This window comes from Lycorma delicatula, chromosome 3 (genome assembly GCF_047948215.1).
Source record: "Lycorma delicatula isolate Av1 chromosome 3, ASM4794821v1, whole genome shotgun sequence".
Lineage (NCBI taxonomy): Eukaryota > Metazoa > Arthropoda > Insecta > Hemiptera > Fulgoridae > Lycorma > Lycorma delicatula.
The window spans coordinates 185,922,170-185,943,075 of NC_134457.1; the positions used below are offsets into that span (position 1 = coordinate 185,922,170).

At 30.2% G+C, this 20,906-nt stretch overlaps 1 protein-coding gene across 1 annotated transcript in view; it reads left to right on the top strand.

Annotated features, from left to right (window-relative positions):
- Window positions 1-19,752, top strand: part of tous (testes of unusual size) — a 51,024-nt gene extending 31,272 nt beyond the window's left edge. Inside the window, exons 8-15 of the mRNA XM_075359259.1 lie at window positions 1,853-2,557; window positions 8,012-8,196; window positions 8,336-8,435; window positions 9,168-9,349; window positions 12,780-13,074; window positions 16,484-16,882; window positions 18,252-18,446; window positions 19,621-19,752. Of these exons, the coding sequence (XP_075215374.1) occupies window positions 1,853-2,557; window positions 8,012-8,196; window positions 8,336-8,435; window positions 9,168-9,349; window positions 12,780-13,074; window positions 16,484-16,882; window positions 18,252-18,446; window positions 19,621-19,752 (2,193 nt within the window). The remainder of the gene's footprint in view (window positions 1-1,852; window positions 2,558-8,011; window positions 8,197-8,335; window positions 8,436-9,167; window positions 9,350-12,779; window positions 13,075-16,483; window positions 16,883-18,251; window positions 18,447-19,620) is intronic.
- The last annotated feature ends 1,154 nt before the right edge of the window (window positions 19,753-20,906 follow it).

The window sequence follows — 20,906 nt, forward strand, 5'->3', positions numbered from 1 at the left end:
GGTGATGTATTTTTAAGGTCCTTAAAAACGAACTAATAAAATATGTATCATGGATTCAATATTTATGCATACCTTACCATTTTCTTCTGACTCTTTTTGTATTAAGGAGCAGGTTTTCACCTACATAGTGCTTAAAAATCAACTAGCTGGGATTTCAACCAATCCTTCGACTCTTCAATTGCATCAAATCTCCACAGTGTGGTAAAGTAAGATGTGAAAATTATCCCTGACTGAGATTCAAACCCCGAGGTCCCAGATTTGAATCCTGGTCAGGCATGGCATTTTCACACATGCTACAAAAATCATTCATCTCATCCTCTGAAGCAATACTTAATGGTAGACCCAGAGGTTAAAAAAACAAAATGTGGAAATTAAGTAACAATAATAAATTAAAAGCTCTGGGCTGTAATAGGATAGCCAAATTAGTTTCCATCAATATTCTTAAATCTTGGTTTATTTGAATTTTTTGTTTTTGGTAAAGTTGAATGATATGAAGATTGTTTTTTGATAGCACTGATACCATAAATCCATATTACATTACCAGTTATAAATATCCAAGAAAAATCCATTGCACTTCTCCTTCATAGCAATTAAAAAAGTATTTACAAATGATATTCCTTGATTTTTGTATAGAGTGCTTAACAATTTTCAGGACCCAATGTACATAGATATGACAGCCTAGATTTTAGAAGTAGTGAAACAATGTCCATAAATTCCACAGCACAAACTCCACCTTGAATTTTTGCATTAACTTTTTTCAATGAAACATCAGTCTGATCATAGACCTCCCAAGTTTCTACTTTCACAGTGAACATTTTTATCAACTATTTTAAATTTAACAATGGCTCAGATTTTAAATTACCAATCATTATATTTAATTTATAACAGATTGAAACCAACTGGATTACAGCAAACTAATAAATTTTACACTTTCAATGATGAATTTTCTGAGCATTAAAATCTTTTGCACCAGGAACTTATATCACAGATTGATCTTGATAACTGGTGTAACTGTTTATGATTTCTGCTATCATAGTTCATTGACATAGGCTGCTGAAAAAAGTGAATGATAGCTACTTAATCAATCGGTCTTCAACAGGTAATCAGCAAATGTGATCTGATTCACTGTCACTATCATTTCTATTTAGTAACTAGTCCTTACTTTTTACAAATGCCTTGTATGTAGTAGTTCAGATCAGTTTTCCCTGTATACAGAATTTAATTCTGTAACAGGTGTGAAATTTTGGTTTTGGAGTCTGTAGTAATAAGCTGATACAAATATTGTTTAATTGTTATTCAGTCCATTTTTCTATCTATACTGAGAATAATGATGTTTAAGTATACAAAACAAGAATGGGTTTTTACAGTTTTTAAATGTAGTTACAAAGGAAACTGAATTTTATCCCACACATTACAACAGATATTTCATAGTAATAATAATGTATCTTATATAAATATACATTTTAATACTTTAAACATATTAATAAATGAACCAATGTTAACGACACAAAGACAAAATCAGTCAACATTAATAGACTAGATCATCAAGTACAACAACTAAACTGAACTCAATAGTTTAGAGATTTATTTTGTTCTTTAATCTGAGATCTATCACATTATTTAAAATGACATATCCTTTAAATCTCAGGTAAACTAAGAATCAAAATATGTCCACCTATTGGTAATGGAGAATAATTTTATTCTCTCATGCTCAAATCAGAATTCAATAATGAAAACATTTCTGTTGCACTGAATGAACTAAAAGTAAAACAGAATACTTTTTTTTATTCTTTACAGTTTTATATCAAACTATCTTTAAAACAATCCTAACAATGTCTAATTATGTTAGTAGGTCAGTACATTATTTTGGTTGCCAAGTGACTTTACACTATTCTCGTGTGGATTAGATGGTGCTATATATGAATGGGACTTGCGTAGACAAAAAAGAGCAACTGATATATTTATTAAAGAATGTCAACACAGAGGTCTTGTAGCAACACAAGATGGTAACTCAGCTTACACAGTTGGTTCTGATGGTATGTTGAAAGAGGTAATGGAAGGTCAAGTCGCTAAAGAAGTTGATGTCGGTCAAAATCAACTGAATTGCATAGCATTATCACGTTCTGAGATGTTGATGTTTATTGGTGGAGATGATGGTAGTATTATTTCAATTAAATTTCCTTTAGTGCATCCACCTATATACCTTCAATTTTCTGTCCATAATCACAGAATTGTAACAATGAAATTAACTTACGATGACCAAGTTTTAATATCATGCAGTGAAGATGGAACGATGTGTTTTTGGAAAATAACATCTGCAGAAGGTAAACAAATTGAGTTGGATCCGCACTTCAAATACTCAAATGAAATTCTTATCAGTAAAGATGATTTAAGGGAAAAAATAAAAAATATTAAAAATTTATCAACAAGAATAAAAGAACTAGATTTTGAACATTCTTATCAGATTCGACAGATGGAAACTCTACACAAAGAAGAAGTGGAAGAACTGCATTCAGGATACTGTTCTGCTATTGAAGAATTAAAAGAAAAGAATCAGGTAAGTACAGTAATTCTCATTTGTAAATCTATTATATATTTATAATCCCATAGAACAAAGAAAGCTTTTATAATAAAAAAAAAAAATACTTTTTCTTTTCCTGTTTTATAATTTGAAACATATTTAGAGAAGATATTTTCAAAGAACTATGATCCCCAGTAATTAGTAATACTGTAGCTAGCTGGTGCTGTCATTAATTATATTAAGTGGTAAAGAACTGTGACCAACAGACTAAAAAATACACAACAGCATTACATAACAACAAAAACAACCTTTGCAAATCACCTCATAGAACTGATACATACATACAAAAATACAACCACAACATGAAAATTTTCCACATTTGAAAATATATAGCACAGAAAAATCATAAACTGAAAACACTCAAATTAATCTGATTAAAATATTGTAGAAATCAAACAAAAGAAATATATGAACATATAATTAAAATATATTCACAGAATTTTGAGAGTAAATTAGTGCATGGCAACATTTATACATATGGAATTTTAATATAGACATGGTATATTAAAGATATTCTCATTATTTATAACCCGGTAATAAATAATGAACATTTAATAATATTAAACAAAGTAAATTCTTATAATGAAAATCTAAAATTCACATTTGAAATGGATAATAATAGAATTTTAAATTATCTAGATGTCAATTTCAAAACAAACAAGGACAACCAGATTGAAACATCAATATATAGAAAGCTTACATCTAATATAACAATTTATATAAAATAAAAACTGCCCTTGGTTTCATAAAATTAACACATATACAAATATGATTAATAGAGCAATCAAATACACACATTGAAAATGGATGTTTTAATTAATATTTACAAAAAACAACTATTAGAACAAAATAATAAAATAATTACCTTACAACCAATAGAATAAGATACAAAAGAGTGAAAAAATATACAGAAAGTATTTATACACTAATAATATCATTGAAATATTACTAAAACTATGATGGTTGGTGGTCCAACTGAAAAAACTACCAAAAACAATCTTGTGAAATGGCCTAGATCGGCTTTGTCTGACGAGGATATCAGTAATGCAGAAAACAAGGTGAATTGTAAAGCAACCCATTCGCAGATTAAGAATGTTAGATTCATTGTTATGTGAAATTCTCAGTAAGGTAGACCTTCCAGAGGGTCCTGAAGGGTCTCGCCCTTCCTGATCAACAAGGTAATAACAAGATCATGTGACTAACCAAAAAACATCAAAAAATTAAGAGGTGGATCGATACTGATTGAAATTCATAACAATGAACAGAGTAGATCTCTCTTACATGTTACTAATATGGGCAGTATAAACGTAAACACAATGTGCCACAAAACTTTAAATACCAGCCAGGGAGTAATTTTTTGCAGAGACCTTCTGGGGTTGGACGTAATGGAGACAGCTGATGATTTTGACCCAAGAAGTTTCTCTTATATTAATGTTTAATCTCAGACTACCACCAGAGAGGATTAAAGTGGTTTAGTTGTCGATGTTTCAAGTCTTACTCAAAGATCTGTGCTCGATGTGCTAAGGAAGGCCACAGTGACACTAACTGCCATGAAGATGAAAAATGTGTGAGCTGCAGTGGTTCACAAACAGCCCGCCCCCAAGATTGCCCAACTTTTAAAGAAGAAAAGACATTTCTCAAAATTTGTACCATGCAGAAGATATAATTTCCGGCTGCACACAGAGAATACAGAAAAACAAAATGCTCACGGAACCTGGTTAAACCAGATATATCTTTTGCCACCGCTACATCAAATCAAGTTCCCACCGCTACATCAAACCAAGTTCCCACAAATTTAGGTAATCAGCAGTATGGATCCTGCAATGAGCTAAGAAAACTTGTTCAGATGTTATCTGATCAAGTCGCTTCACTTACAGCCACTATCTCAGAGCTGATGAAAGTGAACAACAATTAGTCATAGTTAGTGAATCCAATCGTGGGATCCCTCTGAAAGTTCCTGTCCCAAAAGTTTTACCCGTGCGGGCAGGAATAATCACAGCTGTTCGTAACCCATCTACTAAACTCCCTGTTAAGGGAGCCCCCACAATCACCTTCTTTGGGACATCATCTATGATTTTCCATTCTTCAAAATATCCTCCTCCATCACCTCGTGTACTGAAGGATATGGTAGAGGAAACACCCAACCCCAGGGCATCAGATTTCCTTACCATCAAAACTACAAAAAAGAAATACCAGATCACATACAATTAATTTTTTATATGCTTTGCTGAAATTCTGTATCTATAACTACCTTTACTTATGAACATTACTCATTAGAATATTAGAAGTCTTCGGTCCCACACTGAGGATATTAGGGTATTGGCGCACACATATTAATCATGTGCTTCCAAGAAACGTATCTTGTACAAGATGCAATAACACTCAGAGGTTGTTTCTGTGAGAGATAAACTGTCTAATAAACAGCGGGGAGAGTGGTGGAGTAGCTATTTTCATATGGAATGAGGTATCAGCTACAAGGATACCACTAACTACTCTTATTTCTTGCTGTTGCTGTGAAGGTGTCTGTCCCCTTCAAATTGCATATGTACAATTTGTATCTCTCACCGAAATCTGAGTTCAATGCTCTAGAACTGTTGTTAATAGTAGGAGACTTCAATGCCCACCATATTTCCTGGGAGTTATCTTTCTGCTCCTCTTGAGGAAATTTGGTAAACTGATTGAGACAAGACTTGGACTTTTGTCTACTGAATGACGGGTCACACACATTCATGTCCTTATCATCTGGTACACTGTCTAACGTCGACCTCCCCGTATGCTCGCCGAGTAAACTCCCTCGTCTTAATTGGTCTGTTTCAGATTACTTTCACGGCAGTAATCACAGGCCAATCATTTTTGCTTTTGGTGTCAACCGCGAGATGAACAAAAGGCCACGTAGATTGATTGTTGAAAAGGCGGCTTGGTACGGTTACAATAAAGCCTTCCTATCACAGTGCGGGCGTCAACTTTCCTCTTTTACGTACATGATGCTTGAGACTGCTAATAGATATATATATATATTCCACAAATCTCGGGTAACCCTATATTTCCTTCCGTTCCTTGGTGGAATGATGATTGCCGAATCGCTATTAGTAAACGACGGCAGGCACTGCGTAAATTTACCCGCAGGCCTATAAGTGAAATGAAATCACGTAAAAAAGCTAAATTAAAATTTGTTACTTTAGAAATATTTTTTTTTAATTTTATTGTATAGATTGGTAATACAACAGTGGTCAACAATGAAAACTGTGTACTTCGTTTGAATCCGTTGTCATAAATTATCATACAGTTGAAGGAAGTGTAGTGTTATCATGTTGTAGTGCAAAAATGCTGTTAAATTTTCTAAGGAATATGCCGATATAATTTTTATTTATGGATTTTTTAACGAAAATTCTGAAGTTGCTCGACGTGATCAGGAGAGATTTCCTGGAAAGCGGAACCCAAATACGAAAACGTTTTCTTCGGTGTATCAGCATTTACAAACGAAAGGACCATTTCCAAATGTAAATCATCGTGTGATTCAGTATATTCAACGAAGCCCAGGCAATAGTACAAGGCGAATTTCATGTAGCACTGGTTTCTCAAAAAACAAAGTGTGGCGCATCCTACGGAAAGAAATTCTTTATCCTTCCCGCATGCTGAAGGATCAAAATTTGCAGCCAACATATTATTCCCAGTGGTTAAACTTTCGTCATTGGCTTCTAGGCAACACTAAGGTAAATTCAATCGTGTTTACTGATGAAGCCACGTTTACGATAAAACCGAATCTTCAGTTCTAAAAGTAGTACTTTCCGAAACGAAGGCAATCCAAATGGCACTGTGGAAACTAGTTACAACATAATTAGTTTGGTGTGGCATTATTTATGACAAAATTCTGGGCCCAATTTGATTTTAATGAAAACTTTACGGGAAATGCATACGATAATTTCTTGAAAAATAATTTGCCGGCTCTTTTGAAATATGTACCTTTACAAACTAAGATTGCAAATGACGTTCTAGCGCGATGTTGCAACGCCACATTTTTCTTTAGTAGCTAGAAAACACTTACAATTCGTTAAATTACGAAATGCTACTGAATTTATACGAAACGTTCCCGAGATGATACGGAGAACCACCAGAAATATTTTACGTCAGGCCGTGCTATTTACATTGTGAAAGAGGGAATTTCGAATAACTGTAACAAAAGTTTTTTACTCCGTTACCAATTATCATTTCATGTATTTAATTTTTTTGTGTTTTGTTATATTAAGAAATTAATTCATAAATATTTTTAATTACTGATGTTAAAACTACAGTGCATTCAAAAAGTTGCTGAGTGCTGGTGCACTGGAATTATGTAAGTGCAATGATGAAATTTTCATAATTATTACTTAGCATTTTTATTTCATTATTTTATAAAAATGGATATTACAATAACTGGAATAGTTTAGCTGATGTTCTGGAATGTCTCATACATATGCCCTTATTGCGGTTTTCAGTTTGTCAACCATGTGTGGTCTGTTGCAATACACTGCTTGTTCTCCATAGAAAGTAACGTGGGGGTGTCTTGATCAGGCGATCATGCAGGCCACAAACCCCTCAAAATAATTTGTTCACCAGAGACATTCGGTAAAAAAAATCATTGACCTGTAGCTGCGTGGACTGTGGCACCATTTTGTTAGAATCAAACATGATTATGTGATTGTTTTCCACTTGTTAACTGATTTGAAGTATGTTAAAACAGCACAATAACGATCACTATTAACAGTATTTTCAAAAAAGATTGGACCCACAATGTGCGTTCTATTTATACCGTGCCAGATTCAAATTTTTGCTATGTTTAAAGATTGATCATATACTCATACCCCCCCAGATGAAACCACACTTCATCTGTAAAACATAATATCAAGGATACTTATGGAATTTTGTCAATAAAATGTTTAAACCATTGACAATAATCTAGTCTTTTGACATGATCTGTAGGTTTTAGTTCTTGAACACCCATTACTTTGTAAGAGAAAAGTTTCAGTTCTTTTCTCACAACTTTATGCGCAGTAGCAAGTCCAATATCTTGCTCTTACAACAATCCACACAGCAACCACAACCTATTGCTGAAAGAACAAATGTATCACATAACTCTAAAGCATATTGCTCAACAACTTACCAAACGCACTGTATATTTTAATAGAAGGTGAAACATATTTCTTTCTATATAATAAAAAGATATATGTGCAATAAATTTCAATATTTTAAACTTATTTCTAAAATGGAACTGGTTACAATACAGCAGTGCCAAAACACTAAAAAAGGAAATAATCATGTTTAAAGCATCAACAATTATTGAGCTAACTAAAGCATGCTGAAATCTTCAAATTTTAAATTATTCAGGTTTTTAATGTCTTTTTTGATAATTAAATGATTTTTAATAACCTTTTAATGACAATTTTTTTATAGGAACTAGAAACTGAGCATACTATAGAATTAAATAAAATAAACAGAAAAATTGGAGAAACTAAACATGAACATGAGCAAGCAATGGAGAAACTGGAATCTGATTACAATGCTAAACTAATTGTTGAATACACTAAATTTCAAGATCTGGAAGAGCGCTTTGCGGCTTGGAGACAAGAAAATGAAAGGTAATACAATCTAATATATTATTTTTAAATTGCTTTAATAACTCTTATCAAAATCATTATTAATAAAATAGCTCTTATAATACTTCATGGGCTGCATTTTTAAAGAATATTTTATGAGAAAATTGCTTACTGCTTTCAGAAAATTTCAAGAATTAGCAGAATCTAAGAAAGTTGCACTAGAGGAAATGACATTGAGTTATGAACTCAAACTAGAAGAAAAGAGTATGCTAATTGAAGAAGTAAGTACAGAAAGAATCTTGTTTACACTACAATACCAATTAAAAAATCTTACAGCATTCTCCTATGGATTATTTTGAACAATAAAAACAAATATTCTAAAAGACTTCAAATCATTTGCAAATTTTAGAATAAAATGGACTCATATTCTGTAGTTATTACAGTAAAATCATATTATAGAAAAAAATTACCTTTAAAGAAATGCACTCCATTTAACTTAATGCCAATCCCACAAAAATATCCTCTAAAATATCAAGGAAGCCCAAAAATCTAAGCATTTCAGGTTTTTTTACTTTCATTTGTACACTGTTTTACTTCACACAAATAAATTATTCTAAAAAGCCAATATATTTAATGTACATTATCATTTCATTCAAATTCACAAAAATGTTGTAGCTAAAAAATTGTTTAAAGGTTTTTACTGACATTCATTCTCAAAATTTTTCATTAATTATAAAATTGAGACTTACATAAATGAGTGTAACTTAACAGATATTAGTCATGCTTGAAAAGTAAGAAAGTAATAAAACTCATTCAGCCCTGAAATGTTCAGAATGCAACCTTTCTTTTCAGAATTGGGATAAAAATGAATTCAACTTAATTTTCAAGAAAAGATGCCTGTTCCAATCACAGAATAAGTTTGAAAGATAATTCATTTTAAAATATGAAAATGTATTTAAAATTTTACTACTTTAAATAACACCTTCTTTGCTTATTTTTTTTTAATGTTTAAGATGATTGAAACATCAAAACAAACAATGAGAGAACATGAAGAGATAAAGGATCAAATTGAAGATGATGCTGATAGAGAGATAGTTGAATTACGAACACGATATGAAGATTTCTTACAAGAAGAACGAGAGGTTAATATTAGACTGCGAGGTGAGACTGGAGTTATGAAGAAAAAATTTATTTCGTAAGTAAAATTAAAACATACACAAAATTACAAAAACTGTTTCTTTTCTAACAAATATTTTATTTGAGTAATTGTTAAAGAATAAAAATTTAAAAACAATTCTAATCTACCTTATCACCATGAGTGTAAAAATAATTTCACCCAATACTAAATCTATTAACATCAAATAATATGTTTACATAACCAAACAATGTAACAATGCAACAAGTTCATTTACACCTAAATCTTATTCAACTATGCAAATTATACACAATAAAGTATAATTTTTTTTAATAGATTTTGAATTTTAGAGTTTTCAGATTCTGAACATTTGGTCATTCTTGAGACATCTGAATAGAAACTGAAGGCTTCAAAGCAATTTAAAACTGACAATATTTCGTGTGGAGCAGGTCATTTTGTGTTCAGCTGTGTACATAATGTAAAACAGAAATATTTCAGCTGGATTTCAGTGCAATTTATTTTAATATCATTTTTTAAATCTTCTTCACCTCTCAAAAGAGAATGTATACAAGTATTTTCAAATGTCTTGCGTGAAACTGGGTTTTCACTATTATTTTAGATAGTCCCATTCACCTAAACAGATGTCATTGTTATGAGAACAACTGAAAAATTACCTATACTTTTCATTATATAATTTATCTACAGAAAGATAGGGGTTTAATGTGTACAAATACATAACTTTTCTACATGGTCACCTCCCTTGCCAAAGCACTTGGTCCTGTGTTCCACAAGCTTGCACATTCCTTCCAAAAAGGTTTTTGGTTGGTCGTGTTTTTGGTTGGTTGACTTTTGCACTGCTTCCTAAGTCAATGGCAAACCATCCTTAACAACATATGAAAGAGGGATTACGATCTGGGCAGATAGACTTTACAGAAGCCAAGCTTACTGTGGATGATTTGATAGGCAAAATCATGAGATGTATCTTGATGGTATTTCACCTACTTGCCAGATATATTTCTCAAGCTTGCTGAATCTTGTCCATAGTAGAGGTTGATGGACATCCTGCTCCCACTCGTCATTGTTTAGAAGTAATAAGTTTAAAAGTGGCCACTTTTAAACTTATCGATCCATGAAAAAACACTTCTGTGATGAAAGTCTACAATGAATTTCAGCCCCTTTCAAACCCTCAACCACAGAAATCAGATCACTGCTCGTTGTTCCTCCTTGGTGCAAACTGCTAGTGGGAGTAGACATGTTATACTGTAGTAACCACCAAGGCAAATGATGCAATTAGGATCAAGTTTTGCACAAATGATTGAAGTCATACAAACTCTAAGCACGCATACACAGAAGGCAGTATGATAATCTCTAAGGTTTGTTATGGTGAGTGTAGATAATTTTTTACTTTTCCTATATTAATTTAAATTATCCATACATAATCCAGTATTTGATGGTTTTTCGCCCAGAATTCTTTTGGACAAAAATGATTGATGTGAAACTTGGACAGTTATTAGGGAATAGCTCAAGGAACAAGTTATATAGTGCCGATGTAAGCTTTTACCCTGCGGGTGGGTGCCACCCCTTATCAGGGGTTGAAATTATAACATTCAAAATAACCACAGAAATCGATAGAATAATAAATACTAAGCAAAAAATGTTCTATAAAATTTTTTTTTGCATTACTACTTTTTCAGTTATTTGCGATTGAAAATGTTGATTTTTCATTCAATCATTGAACGATTTTTTCTGAATAACTCAAAAACCTTACATTTTATCAAAAAAATTATTATTAGCAAAAATGAAGCTTATAAAATAACGGAGATTTTTTTCTGTAGATGCAATACATACAGAGTTATGCCTCGTTGAAGGTAACTTTTTGTTGACTGAAAACTGAAGTCGAACCTTTCAACATTCAATAATGGAAAATTTTTAGAGGAAAACTTTAGGATATTTTTCAATGTACTTGAAAACCCTTTAAAATTAGATTTGGTAGAAGTCATTAGCATGAAAACTAACGAAGTTATGATGAAAATAAAATGCTCGTCTTCCTTTTTCAAAGAAAAAATCAGCAATGAAACAAATGACTTTTTCACAAGAACTGCAATTGAACGTAATCCTTTCACAATTTACTTTAAGTACTAACAACATGATCTAGAAGTATGACCGGTTTGGAATGCCTAGATTTGAAAAAAAGTTGAATAAAATTTGAAAAATGTTTGAATTTCTTAATTTTTTTTCCTACTAATTCAAAAACTAAAGAAAATACATTAAATTTTTGTACTCCAGCAATTTTTATGTTTTTTTTACTGAATTTGTTTTTTTTTTTATTTCTGTAAGATAAAAATTAATTGATATCACTGTTAGAAGTTTGCATTTGAGTGTGAGGACCACCTTCCTTAAGCCCTTTCTTTAAACCCAAAAATTTATAAAACAAAGGGCTCAAGGAATCTGAACTTTACATATCATGTAGCCCTTGAAATTATCAGCAGAATGGTTTTTTGAGCATTTGGATAGCTTAAAAAGTAAGAAAGTTATCGTTGAAAAACAAAACAAAAAAAAACTTAGTTTTATATATATATAAAACTAAGTTTTTTTGTCATTAGAGTGTATTCTAAGGGTTACACTGTTGTAACACATCATAAATTATGTTTCAGAATAAGAAACAGTGTTTATTCTACACATGTAAATGATTTTGAGATACAAAACACTTACATCTATAATTTTAATAATTTTTTTCATAAGGGGGTAGTTATTAAGGGTTGAAATGTTGGAATAAATCATAAATTATATTATAAACAGTAAAGGGATTTTAATTCATTATAAATGCACCATTAAAACATTTCAAACTGTTGAAAACTAATTTTTTTTTTTAATTTCATCATAAAGGGGGGGGGGTGGTTTCCAAGAGTTGAAACACAGTAAAACATCATGAATTATATTCCACAACATAAAAGAATGCTTATTCTACATGTTTAAACATAATTTCAATCTATGAAACATTTCAATCTATGGTTTTTGAATTTTTTTAACAAGGGGTAGTTTTCATCCTCAAAAAACAAAAAGCACACATCAGGAATATATAAATTTTGAAGCGCGCAAGATTAGATAAGCTTAATTACAAATTTTCATGAAAAATTGACGTCCAAAAGAAATCTGAGATGATACTCAATTTTTACCATCAAACACTGGACTAACAGCACAATTTAACTCTTATTTAATTTAAAGCAAGTAAACTTTATGAAAAACATCATGATTTTTATTTAACAAGAATGAAGTATCTATCTCTAGTGAACCTACTTTTTAGCTGAAATGCTAACTCGGAAATAAACCATTCCGAATTTGATAATTATTATAATTGAAATACACAGATTTTACAAAAATATCCTCAGATTTTGGTTATTAACTTAATACGTTATTTTTTAATTAGAATTTTCTCAAAATTAGAGGATTTACATCAATTATTTTCATTACAAAATTCATTTTTAAACAGAGCACAGAAAGATATTGAAGAATTAAAACATCAAGTTCTCACACTACATGGTGAACAAACAAGTCTGAAAAAAATAATACAAGATTTAGAAAAAGATATTTCTGATCTTAAAAAAGAAATTGCAGAAAGGGACAATACAATACATGATAAAGAGAGAAGAATTTATGATCTGAAACGAAAGAATCACGAGCTGGAAAAATATAAATATGTCCTTAACTATAAAATAAATGAACTCAGAATGCAGGTTGAACCAAAAGATAATGAAATAAAAGAAAAAAGAGAACAAATAGATGATGTAAGTAAACAAAATAAATTTGTAATCATTAATATGCAATTTTTATGAAATAGGCTTTATTCTTAATCAAGACTAAATAAATGGTTTGGCATTATACTTTTAATCAGGGATACACACATAAAGTGTATGTTCATTTTTCCTTCAAGAGAATATCAGTTGAATAGCTTAAGTTAAACCTGTTTTATTATTCCCTATCTGGTAAGTTAGGGAATTGTAACTTTTTTTATAGGTTATGGTTGAACCTGTAGATTTTTTAATTTTCTGTATCGACGATTGATCAAAACATGAAAATTTAATTTTGTAGTGTAAAGCAACCGAATATCACTGTTGTACTGTTAGTGGATTCTATTCTCCTCTGGCATTGTGTTTTCCTTAGTTGAATAATAGAACACCATTCAAAAATAAATAAACATACTCTCTTTCAAATTAATGGAACTTTTTTCTGGAATTTCAAAAATAATTTTTCTTAATTTGAAATTGAGATACTAAATTTCTAATAATTTAAAATGTTTTTATCAGTTTTAAGAAATGAATTATATTTCCAGTTTTGTAAAACATTTAAAAGCTTGTGTTAAAGAGTGACATTAAATAAAGTTAATTATTCATGAAGTACTGTGCTTATATTCTTTGACAAGATCTTTAAAAAGTATTCTTCAGAAGGGTTTTGCAGAGGGTGCTGTTTTTAATGTCCTAAAAAATACTATTTCATCACACATTTCTCATGTTCACAAACAGTTACTACAGAATATAAACAGAACATACTGTTCACCTTCCAAAAAACGCTCACGATTTCCAAAATAAACAGTCCAAAATAAACAGCAAACTTTTAAAATATATAAATCACAACTGACACACTTATCCCCAACACATCTAATCATCTCATACTTTTTGAAACATGCACATGTTTCAATGGGTACTATACAATTTCATATCAACAAATAATAAAATATTTAGCACATTTTAATGGTGTTAGACATCTACACATATAAACATTTCATAACAAAGAACAAGAACGACAAAAAAGCTAATGACAAAAAAGTACAAAATGCTAACATATATCAATCAGTACTTACAGAAAAGAATACTACTTTCAAAACTTCATATACAATACATAAGATTGTAGAATGGATTCACAAAGCATGCTAATAAATACAAGAATTAAGAAGAACTATTAAACTCAGTTTTTGCATTAAATACTAACATTAGACAAACTGATCACACGATACTAATATTTATAAGCACTTCAAACATTATCATGAACTTGGGTGAATCACCGGTCAAATATATAATGTTTCAGTCTGAGCATTCTAACCATTTTAAGAGACATTAACAAACATCACTGATATTAGCAACAGTCTCATCTGAAAACCATAAAGAATCTGAACAAAACCACAAACCACTGTAAAGAAACTTGAAAATAGTTTTCAAAAGATAGACTATAAAAATACTTAAAAGTATTTAGAAAGTGAATTCTTTTCAAATAATTTATTTAAAAAATTACCCTTCGTAGTCCCTGAGTGCTAAAATGAGAAATACGCGTTACTACAATAATGTTAATCTGTTAATACTAATATATATACTGAATTAATAAAACAAGAAATAATTAAATTATACAGAATAATTATTTTACCTTTTGTAACTTTTTTACAAAAAAAAAAGTTAATATACCTTTTTGTCAAACTTCTGGTATATTGACAATATAATTAATTCAACATAATTATTTCAGAAAATTCAATAACAAAATTAAAACTAGCTACATGTTTAACAACCATAAAATAATTACAACTTATCATAATCATGTTTTATTCATTGCACAATAAAAATCCAAAAATTACAATACAATGAACTAACAAAAAACTTCTTAACTAAGTTTATAAGTTAACTTACACAGAACCTAAAAGCGACGTAATAAAGAAATATAGTAGGCATGTAAATATTTTTTTTTTTTTAATTTCAGCTGTCCTTTGTTCCTCAAAGGATCTGAAAGGAGATTACTATGAAAAAAGTAAATTCTCATTATATTATATTAGACAATTCTTCTACATAACACTAAAATTATCTCATATAATTCTTATGTTGTATAAATCTTATTTTAAATCATTAGGAATATGTCTCTTATTCTTACCACAAACAGTAACAAATTCATTAGATTTCAGGTAATTGTCTCTTTAATTGAAAACAAAATCAAATAAAAAAAACAGCCATTTATTCACCTGATATATTGTGAAACAGAAAATATTTGGATTAAACCAACATAACAGCATTGTACTGAAATATTGTTGTTGTTCTTTTAATTTCTAACCAAACAATTACTGTGAAAGTTATTTAGCGATTGGACGTGTCTTCAAGTGGGAATGTATTTCTTGATTATCAAATATGACTTATGTAAGAAATTAGAAAAAATAACAGATAAAAAGAAAACAAACATGTTAATTTTGTAATTTTAATGTGTATTTTGTATTAATTCTTACAAAATTATTTTTGTGTACTAATATGGACTATAACAATGTGTCTTTTATATATATAATATTGTACTTTTTAAAATGGTTTTCTAATCAGGATATGGTTTCTTGATCCTGTTAGGCAAATGTTGGAACACTTACTTTCTATTAACTCTTTTTCCATTTAGCCTCCGGGAATCATTCAGATATTACTTCGAGGATGAATGAAGATGATATGTATGAGTGTAAATGAAGTGTAGTTTTGTGCAGTCTCTGTTCGACCATTCCTGAGATGTATGATTAATTGAAACTTAACCACCAAAGAATACCGGTATCCACAATCTAGCATTTAAATCCGTATAAAAGTAAACTGCCCTTACTAGGACTTGAATGCTGTAACTCTCAACTTCCAAATCAGCTGATTTGGGAAGACGCAAGGTTTGCTTTTTCACAGTTAACAGAAAGTACCCACCGGGTTGGTCTCGTAGTGAACACATGTTTTCTCAAATCAGCTGATTTGGAAGTCAAGAGTTCCAGCGTTCAAGTCGTAGTAAAGGGAGTTAATTTTACACGGATTTGAATACTCAGTGTTCTTTGGTGGTTGGGTTTTCAATTAATCACACATCTGAGCAATGGTCAAACTGAGACTGTACAAGACTACATTTAAAAATTTACACTCATATGTATCATCCTCAGAAGTAATACCTGAAGGGTAATTCCCAGACACTAAACAGAAAAGAAAAAAAAGTTGAAAAAGCAAACCTACCATTCCTGACATGTTCCATACAATATACAATTATGTTGTATTAAAAAAAATGTAATTACTAAAAAGAATGTTAATGTTTATGATAGACTGAAATAATTTAGCTAAAATTGTTCAGTCACTTCAACTTCTTTGGGAATATTAGAAAAAATTATTTTTTAAAATACTATTTATAAATATGCTAAACAACATATTTTGTTTGTAGATGGAGTTAGAAATGGAAAGAATGTTACACTTGATTACAAATCTAGAACTTCAATCAACAGAACTAAGAGAAAAGTTGCATGGAACTGAGAAAGAATTACACCATGCAAAAATTCTGAATCGCGATTCAAATGCATTGTTGAAACGTATTCGTACTGATATACATATAACTTCTGGTTTAATTCAAAATCCTAATAAACTAAAAGAAGCTGTAGTAAAGTTATACCATCAATACAATCAAGAAAAGGACTTTGAAAAAGGCAGAGTGCATGAACAAGAAGCTGAGACTGAATTTATGAGGCAGAGAGAGTATCTTGAAAATACAGTTGCAGGATTAAAACAATTAGCATACAGGGAACAGGCTAAAAAGAAAATCCCTCCAAATATAAAATTAATACAGGTAAGAATAATTTTTGTAAGACAATCCAAATAATTAGCAAATTTATAACACATGACTAATTCCAGGTGGGGTAGTGGGTAAGTAACAAACTTTTGCTGAGTATCTTCAGCATGGGTAAATTAGTTAACTGATAAAATAACTTCAAGTGAGTAGTGGTGCCCTTAACTTCCAGTACTGATGTAGCAAAAGAATTAAGTTTCAATCATTTTGTGGTGTGTAACCCTATGGCACCTCGTATTATTAATACATCCATCCTATTCTGCTTCTTACCTTTAAAATATAGTGATTATATCTCCTTTTTGATGATTTATATTTAGTGTTTTATACAAGATCCTAATTTTCTTTTTACCTTCCACTGATCTCTGGAAACATTATTTCTAAAACCCTTCACTCTCAGCACATATGCAGATGTATTAATTTTCTGATTAATATAATTAATATGGTTTTCTGATTAATTTGGTTCTTCCATTTATTTGCATCAATTATATCACTATCTTCAAATAAAAGTTTTTAACATAATGTAACCTAAAATAATTAGCTGATGCGAGACTCTACAAGACTTTCAATTACAATGATATAGAGAATATACTAAAATGTTTAGTTTTCACTATTTTGTCAGATTTCAGAATATTATATATTAGTAGCATTGGTGTTGATTAACTACACTTAAAAGTCTGTTTTTCACAACACTGCATACAGTATCTTTGTATCTTTTATTTAATTATTCAATAATATATTTGTTATGTGATACTATACTAGAAACTGTCTATTCTTATACAACTTTATTTTGCAAGCACTTTATTATATTTGATAATGATAATTATTCATGAAGTATTGAAGAAATTAAATTCTCTGTTCATCTCATGGTAATAATTTTTGTTCATTATCTATTAAAGAACAACAAATTTTCTTCTAAAACTTCTCATGACGTGTCATGTCACCTTTGCCTCTCTGGACAAACAATCCATTTTTGAAAGCAAAACAAGTACATCTAATTTAAAACCTTCATCGTAGGCATTCTGCACTTCTTTCATATGTCAATGAGTCAAACTTCATTAAGGTGGTTTGTAGTTTTTTTCTTACTCTATATAATAGATTCTTATATCTAGTTTCAAGGATTATAATTAAAAACACACATACAAAAATGAATGACAGAGACATTCAATACATAAAAATTTCACTATTACCACAAGAAAGGATTCAATAATACTTACATAAAATATTTTTAGTCACTCATTTGTCAACTAATGTTTTGCGTAGATGGTGAATGGCAGAATCTGTGATTCTACAATTCACTTTTTAAATACATTACAACTTTAACAAGTAAAAAGTAATGTTTTGAACATTCATGTATCATTTCAATTTTCAGGATAATACACATTTGATTGAAGAAATAAATAAACTGAGATATAAATTAAAGACATCTCAGCATCATGCAAACGACCTAGAATGTCTTCTAGGGCTAAGTTCAACAACAATTTCTCCAATTGAAGCACGCAAGAAAATAGAAGATGCATTACAAGCACACGAAGATATACATAAATATTACAGAGACGTAATACTGGTAAGATTTTTTATGTAATGATTATACCCAAGATTTACAATTAAAATACTGGTTGTATGAATTATATACCAAATTGCTGTGCCATAAACTACAATCCACACAATAATGTCACTGGAATGCCAATGTCACTGACTTACAATGCCAACCACAAATCTATAAAAAATTCATTCAAATAATAATATCCTGCACTCAGACAAACATTTTATGATTGTGTGAAATTATTTAATTTGGCAAATAGTAAATTAGTACAATCTACACAATGATAAACATTCGTATGCACAGTGCAGTATAATCCAGTATTATGCATGTAAATAATAATTTCATATTTTCTGGATAACCCTCATAGCTTGTTAAAAATTTATCTAAGATTAAGTTAATAAAATTCATTTTATCTTTAATCAGTATAAATAAAACAACATTAAATATGAAAACATGAGAAAGATTTTGTTATCCATGATATTTAGAAGTGGTAAAAAATATTACCAAATGATTTAATTTTTTTACTCTGTCTTTTCATTTAGTACTATATTAATGTTTTTATATATTTCATAATTCTTAAAATGCTAAGATGTGTAGTCTTTCTGTATAGGTAGAATAGTTAGAACGCAATCTAAATATTCTACATGTAGTAGTTAGAATGAATATACAACATAAAAAATTATTTAAAATGAACAAAAAACCACATTCTAAATGAGTAACAAAACCCTATTTAAATCTAGTTTGTTTTTCACCAGTAATATCTTGCTAGCTTAAAAAATAATCACCTGCTAAAACTACAACACCAGCATTCTGCCAAATTTAAATGTGGTTTAATTTGTCATAAAAAAATGAAAAATTTTCAAATGGAAAGTAGTGTGAAGTGTTCATTACCTAAGGATATTATGATTAACTTCTGAAACTTCCATATTACTTACCAATAACTTGGTGAGTAATATCATCAAATTATAAATATTTTACAAAATATTAAAATAGTTAAAAATATATTTTAATTCTTACTTCAAAACTAGATAACCAAACTAATGTTTTCATGTCAATAATATATTCTTTCCAATATGATAAAATATTTTACTCTAATTACCAAATTAAATTCATTTAATAAGAATTGAATGTTAAAACTTAAGTCAGACCTAAAATAAAATTAATAAATTATTAAACTCTAAATGTTGTGCAACAGGAGTATGAAAAGAAAATTAAACTCTTAAAAGAGGAAATAGATAGATTGAAATCATTGTTTGATGTGCCAGTGGAAGATGACTCACCAGCAGTAGAGGAAGAAACTAAGACCACGAATGACTCCAACAAATAATAAAATGAGATTACAAATGGATACAGAAGCCACTAATCATAAATGTATATAAATATCTTTTCAAAACAAAATTTTACATAATATTGTGTATGTGTGATTAATAAATATTAAAAATGATTAAAAAAATGATGTTACTCATTTAGTTATTTTTGGGTGTTGATTCCAAATATGAAATCATATCATTCTATATCATAATCATTCTATACAAGTACATACATATGGACTCGTATGTACTTGCTGGAAAATAGGAATTACAAAAAATCTTTGACTGATATAGAAATTATGATTTCATATTTGGAATCAAAGGTCTGTTCAAAAAAACATAACTAACTTCATAAAACAAAATGTACTTTATTTAGAAGTTACTTGTCTGGTTCCCCTTCAAAGTAACATCACAAAGTCCCTTTTATGATGTTCTTCAGTTCCTTCGTCGCATTTACCTCAGTCTTGGGAATTGTCTCAAATCTTCTACCTTTCAAAGGTCTTTTGAGTTTTGGGAACAAGAAGTCACAAGGACAGGCGAGTAGTAAAGTGGGTGGGGAAGAACAGTGATAGAGTAAAACTCTACCCACCGGGTTGGTCTAGTGGTGAATGCGTCTCCCCAAATCAGCTGATTTGGAAGTCGAGAGTTCCAGCGTTCAAGTCCTAGTAAAGTCAGTTATTTTTACACGGATCTGAATACTAGATCATGGATATACCAGTGTTCTTTGGTGGTTGGGTTTCATTTAATCACACATCTCAAGAATAGTTGAACTGAGACTGTACAAGACTACACTTCATTTACACTCATACATATCATCCTCTGAAGTATTGCCTGAATGGTAATTACCGGAGGCTAAACAGGAAAAAGAAAGAAAAGAACAGAAAGAGTAAAACTGTAGCCAAAAACTCACAAGTTCTGAGGGCTGAATGGGCTGGAGTGTTGTGATGAAAAAACTAGTGGTGCATCTTCAATTTTTCAGTCAAAATCTCGTAACATGATCCAACTGAAACCCTCACTCTCAACAAGCTCTCTGATGATCAGACATCGATTTGCCCGAACCAGGGTGTTGATTTTGCCTACATGAGTTGTCAGGACGCTCATCATCTTCAATCGACTGACAACCATCTTTAAAACATCCATGCCACTTAAAACATGTCACACACTTCATAGA